The 6,318-nt window shown below is 48.3% G+C and overlaps 1 protein-coding gene across 1 annotated transcript; it reads right to left on the bottom strand.

Annotated features, from left to right (window-relative positions):
• Positions 1–397: 397 nt before the first annotated feature.
• On the bottom strand, positions 398–2,321 carry LOC127311376 (uncharacterized). The gene is made up of 3 exons (XM_051341800.2): positions 2,240–2,321; positions 2,041–2,116; positions 398–1,439 (listed from the first exon to the last, which is right to left on the bottom strand). Exons 2-3 carry the CDS (start codon positions 2,077–2,079, stop codon positions 552–554), a joined length of 927 nt encoding a protein of 308 aa, XP_051197760.1. The 5' UTR covers positions 2,080–2,116; positions 2,240–2,321; the 3' UTR covers positions 398–551.
• Positions 2,322–6,318: the final 3,997 nt, after the last annotated feature.

Raw genomic sequence — 6,318 nt, 5'->3', positions numbered from 1 at the left:
AAGGGCAAGGCAAGGCCACTGCAAAGAGGCAGGAGATAGCATCGGATCGCCGCAACTGATTGCGACCGTGATAGGCTCCAGCTGTTGGGTTTTATACCATACAAAGATACACGAGAGCCCAGGGATTACAAATCGATCCATGGAACATGGCTTGGCAACTCAACCACCACTCTTTCTCGCCTCCTCATCGATCTCGGCTTCCACGGACCGGAACGCCGTCGCCATCCATCAAATACAACAAGACGCAGACTAGGTAGCTAAACCCAAACAGACAGCGATTCAGAGGGGAATGCAATCTACAATCGCACGCACAGATAATACTGTATAATAATACACTAATACACTAGTTCATAGTCAGTCAGCGTCAGCGACAGCGAGACATACTATTAGTTAGATGTTGCAAGTCTCAAACTATTCCTCGGCAAAACTGTCGTGCCTCACGAATCATCGCTCTGATTACGCCGTACGCCTCCAAGAGAGCGTTTCCAGACACCAAAAAAACAGAGCATTGTTGCTCTACTTGGCCACCTACATCATCAAGGCTCCACGCTCTAAACGAGCCCACCACGGAAGTTGTCCTGGTAGTTACCTGGGAACTGCAGAACCTGACCATAGTGCTGGTAGTGCTCATCATTGAGAAGAATCAGTCGAAGCTGGCCCTGTGGCCCGATGGCCTGGTCAAGGTTGTAAATCTCACACTCTTCCAGGTAACCAAGTAGCTCAGCTTCTAGAGCATCTTCGTCTTCCTCTTCCTCTTCCGCATCCTGCTGTCCCGGCTGAACCTCTTCCACACCATCTCCACCTTGGACTAGCACCTTGTTTCTTTGATGCAAGCCGTAATTGCTCATCTTCTTCCACTTCCTGATGCGTTTCCACAACAAGCCTGCCAAAGCTTGTTGGACAGTGTACAGCATCTTGCCCTCCATGTCTTCCAATACACACTCGATCCTCGTTGCCTCACAGAAAAGTATGATTGCACGTAGGAGCGCTCTCCTCAACGCTACATCAGTAGATGCCGGATCAATGAGCACATGATAGATATCAAGAAAAGCAGTGATTTCTCCTGTCGGGATTGTTGTTGTTGTAGTGTGTCTGCCCCCAAAGTTCAGAGCTGTCTTGCGTAGGTATGCCGGCATGTTCTTCTCCTGATCCTTGAAGTAAAACCAGTCACTCCAAACATTACCCACACGCCGGCGAAAAGCCAGCAAGTACTGATTCTGATCACATATCAGCAGCTCTGCATAGATGCCAGGTCGATCTGGGTTCTCCAGTCTGATTATATGGTAGGTCAGTCCTCCCTGAGGGTGTTTCCTGGATGTCATTGGCACCTGTCTGAAATCAACCAAACCAATACGTCTCTCCCTATCTTTTTTAAGGCCCATCACGCGTTGGTATTCATGAAGGCCTCCTAGCACGCTCAAAGAAATGCTGGGCAAGTCCTGCCAATAGACAACAAATAACTTATAAAGGATCTGTTTATGGATGGTCACACTCCATCCATCTCAAATAGTATAATGTTCAAGCTTTTGTAACCTGTAATATAATATGTTGCGCACAATTTTCCGTTCATGTCAAACTTTGCAAAGTTTGATCAATTTAACATATAAAATAATACAAACATTTACAAAATCAAATGCATATAATATGAAAGGTTTCCTTGGCCACTAACTGCTGGGACCAGTAAAGACCAACATGCAGCCACTTGTTGCTTGTAGACAACATGCACTCGGCATAGTCAGAGAGTCAGTTAAGGCTAATTACTTGCAGAGAAAATCATCACTAAATTTCCTTGTTAGCCATAATGGCCTTAAATACTCTACTACCTAAAAAATTGTATTTTCGGAAATGGCCTTGCAAACAAAGACAGAGGGTATACCAAGTTTATCAAAATGTACAAATATCTACAGTACCAATGTCAAAATCTACAATACCCACACAACTACTTCAAACTAGAGTCCAGAGAAGGAAGTAGCGGAATAGTATAACGAATCTCCAAGCCGTTCACAGAATCACAGGGGCCAGCTGAGAAATTATTTATACCTCCAAGTGTCTCTGCCACGGGGCGTGGGGAAGGGGCATCTCGGGCCTCTCCGCTCTCCGCTCGGTCACCCACAATCTGAAACCCTTGTTGGGTTAGTGCAGGACCAACAGATAAAAAAAGAGGGTTTTTTCGCCCCAGGTCGCTCTACATCCATCCACTCATGGATACATACAATTCATACAAAAAAAAGCAAATTACTTTGGTTGGTCTCGATCACGCCGGACCTAAACCGAGCTCTGCCTGTAGAGTGGCGGCGGGGAGGGAGAAGCCAAGTAGCAGGCGAGGGTTTGAGGAAGAAGGGGAACAGTGGAGTGATATATGTCTCGTGCTGGGAACAGAAGATTTGTCTGATTTACCCCTCTACTCATTTGACCGTGCTGACCCGCTATCCCGATTTTATTCTTTTGTGTTTTTTGAACATAAAATCCTGATCTGCCAACACACATAGACGAGAAAATTACAAATAACACCACATTTGGGTCAACTACTAAAAATATGTTTTTTTTTTGTGGCAAATCACCGCAGTCTACCCGCAGGCAACTGCAAATAACTCTATCGCTTGCAAGACTGGCGTGGCGATGACGGTAACGACAGAAAAAGGAACTCTATTCCCTCTCTCTCAAAATAACATGCTCAAATTTATTGAGTTAAGGACGTATTTTTTTATAGAATCTCCAGCCACGGTTTCCAAAGCATCCCCAAACAGCACTGGATTTAGCGTTTGGGAACGTTTTTTCTTCGGGGATGTCACTCAGCCGCGTCCCCCAAACAGAAATTGAGATTTTTTAAATTTAATCGAAAACAGTGGAATCCAATTAAACTTTCTATATATTGCATAGATTTGAACAAAATTTGATGAAAATTTAACCTAAACCCTAATCTAGTAGTACTTGCGGCGCCCAGAGGCGACGTAGTACTGGTGGAAGTTGCACATGCCGTCGTCGACGACGTCCTGCTTGCCACGCTCGTCGGGCTTGTCCTTCACCGCGCCACTAGGCCCAGCTTCGCCATCGTCGGTGAGGTCGACGAGTGGCATCCCAACGTCGCGGATGGACATGGCGATCGCCACGTCGACGTCACCCATCCAAGCGTCCTTGTCGTTCAAGGACGCGATGAACGCCGCGTGCAACCATGGACAGTCCTCGGGGTCGTCGCTGCTGGTGATGAGGTGCTGCCACCGCTCGTACTCTACCATCTACGCGGTCTTGACGGCTTCCTCGTCGTCCTGTTCCTCCTTCAGCTTCGGCTTCGGAACTAGGAGGGCGTCGCCGGCGCACCTCTGCTGCTGCCGCGCTGGCTCACGGATGGTGTTGCCCCGCCTCCTAATCTTCGACGGCGTCGCGTACTCGGGCTCCTCCTTCTCCTCGCGCTTCGACACGATGTACGACGTGGCGCGGTGGGAGGAAGACAATGTCCGCGCCAGACCCAAAGAAGAAGAGTTGCGAAGCTACCACTACCACTTCAACGTCAAGATCTTCGACGGGACCATGTGCCACCGCCACTACCACTTCGACGATGACGACTAGGAAATGCAAAGATGAAGACGATGTAGTCTTCTACTATGTCTTTATTATGTTTTTATTCAAGCTCTATTAATTTGCTTCAAGCAACTCTCCAAATATGTATGCCACATTTGAAAAATGAGATGATATGCGAGATGATTTGGCCAACACCGAACCGGATGGCATGGATTGAAGGAGATATGCCCTAGAGGCAATAATAAAGTGGTTATTATTCATATCTTTATGTTTATGATAAATGTTTATATATCATGCTATAATTGTATTAACCGAAACATTAGTACATGTGTGATATGTAGACAACAAAGAAGTCCCTAGTATGCCTCTTAAACTAGCTTGTTGATTAATGGATGATTAGTTTCATAATCATGAACATTGGATGTTATTAATAACAAGGTTATATCATTATATGAATGATGTAATGGACACACCCAATTAAGCGTAGCATAAGATCTCGTCATTAAGTTATTTGCTATAAGCTTTCGATACATAGTTACCTAGTCCTTATGACCATGAGATCATGTAAATCACTTATACCGGAAAGGTACTTTGATTACACCAAACACCACTGCGTAAATGGGTGGCTATAAAGGTGGGATTAAGTATCCGGAAAGTATGAGTTGAGGCATTGTTATCACCAGATTTTGGCCAAATCAGGAGGTGGGCCGTACGGGAGATGGGCTTGGAAGATTACACGTGGGAGATCTCTGAAGCGGCCTCGCACGAAGAGTTTGGGCTAGATTGCCCGTGTATCTTTAATTATGGTAGATTATATCTTAGATTAAAAGTTAGAGTTTGTATCATGCACGGTGGGGATTATTCCCACGTTAGAAAGTCCCCTGGACTATAAATATGTATCTAGGGTTTATGGAATAAACAACAACCAACGTTCAACCAAACAAATCAATCTCGGCGCATCGCCAACTCCTTCGTCTCGAGGGTTTCTACCGGTAAGCAACATGCTGCCTAGATCGCATCTTGCGATCTAGGCAGCACAAGCTCCACGTTGTTCATGCGTTGCTCGTACTGAAGCCTTGTTGATGGCGAGCAACGTAGTTATCATAGATGTGTTAGGGTTAGCATAGTTCTTCGCGTAATATGCTATCGTAGTGCAACCCTTGCATGTCTAGCCGCCCTTACACCTATCTTAGGTGTAGGAGCGGCACCCCGCTTGATCATTATTTAGTAGATCTGATCCGTTACGATTGCTCCTTGTTCTACAAGGATTAGTTTAATATCTGCAATAGTTAGGCCTTACAAAGGGGTGGAGGATCCAGCGGCACGTAGGGTGTCGTTCGCTAGCCCTAAACAGGATGTTCCGGGGATCAACCTCGTGTTGGTTTTTAGGCCTTGTTTAGGATCGGCTTACGATCACCGTGCGTGGCCGCGAGGCCCAACCGTGAGTAGGATGATCCGATTATGCGGTGAAAACCCTAAATCATCGTAGATCTCATTAGCTTTATCTTGATCAAGCAGGACCACCATATATTCGTGCACCTCGTACGAATCATGGGTGGATTGGTTCCCTGAGCCGATTCATAGGATAACCTGAGAGCCGATCGAGGCTCGTATTTAATGTTTACGTGTATGCCATGCAGGAAACTAAGCGAGGCATCTCCATCACCTTCCTGACCAGGTATAGGTCAGGTGGCACGCCCTTGCATCAGCATCGGACGTGTGACTAGAAGGCTTTGCGGGCCGTCGCTCGGAGGGACCTCGGCCAGCCGCAGCCCTAGGTTGTTCCCGGCTCTACGGTGTTGCCCGTCGCTGCCCGCCGGTGGGTTTCTGACGTCAACACATTCTGGCACGCCCGGTGGGACAAGCTTCTACATCAACCACATCGCCATCTACATCCGAGATGGCGGACGGCACGCCAGTCACATACGAGGATCTGACCGATGAGCTCAAGAAGAAGTATGATGAGATCAAAGTCATCCTCGAAGCCGACCTCATCGGCTCTTTCCACATAACCCGTTCACATGGCATCAGGTGGAAGGGGTTCTCACCTAATGGTGCACTAGATGGGATAGACCTCTCTGCCCCGTCGGAGGAACGCACCAGGTCCCTGCGGCAGGAGATCAACTACTTGGTGGCTCACTCGCTGCACCGCCACTCTGAGAACCTGGTAAACACGTTGGAGCGTGTCGCTCTTCGCGTGATCCAGGAGATCATGAGGCACCAGTACTCGCCGTCAGGACCAGCTCTCGGGACACATCAAGGAGAGTTGCCACTCCAGTCCCGTCCACCGCTGCCATATGCGTTGGCAGCACCGAAGTGCCGGCTTCACCGGCATTCGTCGTCTACAAGATCGGTGGTGACCCTAGTGACTACCGGTTCTTGCCTCGAGGCGCCTAAGGAGATCCCTCACGGGTACACGTGCACGTATGTGCCGATTGTGGTAACCGGGCACTCACAAACCAGGCCACAACATCGGGGACTTGGGGAAAACAGGGAGGGACGTCGGCCGACGAGCTTGAGAAGCGACGTGGCTAACTAAGCACGCCACCCCGACGAACCTCCAGAGCTCAGCTCCTGCAGGTTGGCTCGAGCTGGAAAAGCAAACATGGCTGGCTAAGTACGCCACCCCGGCGAATCTTCGTAGTTCAACTCCTGCAGCCCGACACGGCGGATCAGATCGGTACCATCTTTGAGAGACCAGTTCGGCATGGTGCCGAAAAGAAGGGCAATCGGCTATTCCAAGCCGTACCCCGACGACTACGAGATGATCCCGCTACCACCTAAATATCGGCTCCCTGA

The sequence above is a fragment of the Lolium perenne genome, chromosome 7, assembly GCF_019359855.2.
Source record: "Lolium perenne isolate Kyuss_39 chromosome 7, Kyuss_2.0, whole genome shotgun sequence".
Taxonomy (NCBI): Eukaryota; Viridiplantae; Streptophyta; class Magnoliopsida; order Poales; family Poaceae; genus Lolium; species Lolium perenne.
This window is presented reverse-complemented; position numbering and strand designations above follow the sequence as displayed.

Bases quoted from the DNA above. Each gene is read 5' to 3' on its own strand.
- LOC127311376 (XM_051341800.2), bottom strand. From the start codon at position 2,079: ATGCCCCTTCCCCACGCCCCGTGGCAGAGACACTTGGAG. The intron at 1,440-2,040 runs GTATAAATAATT...GTCTATTGGCAG, and splicing joins CGTGGCAGAGACACTTGGAG to GACTTGCCCAGCATTTCTTT.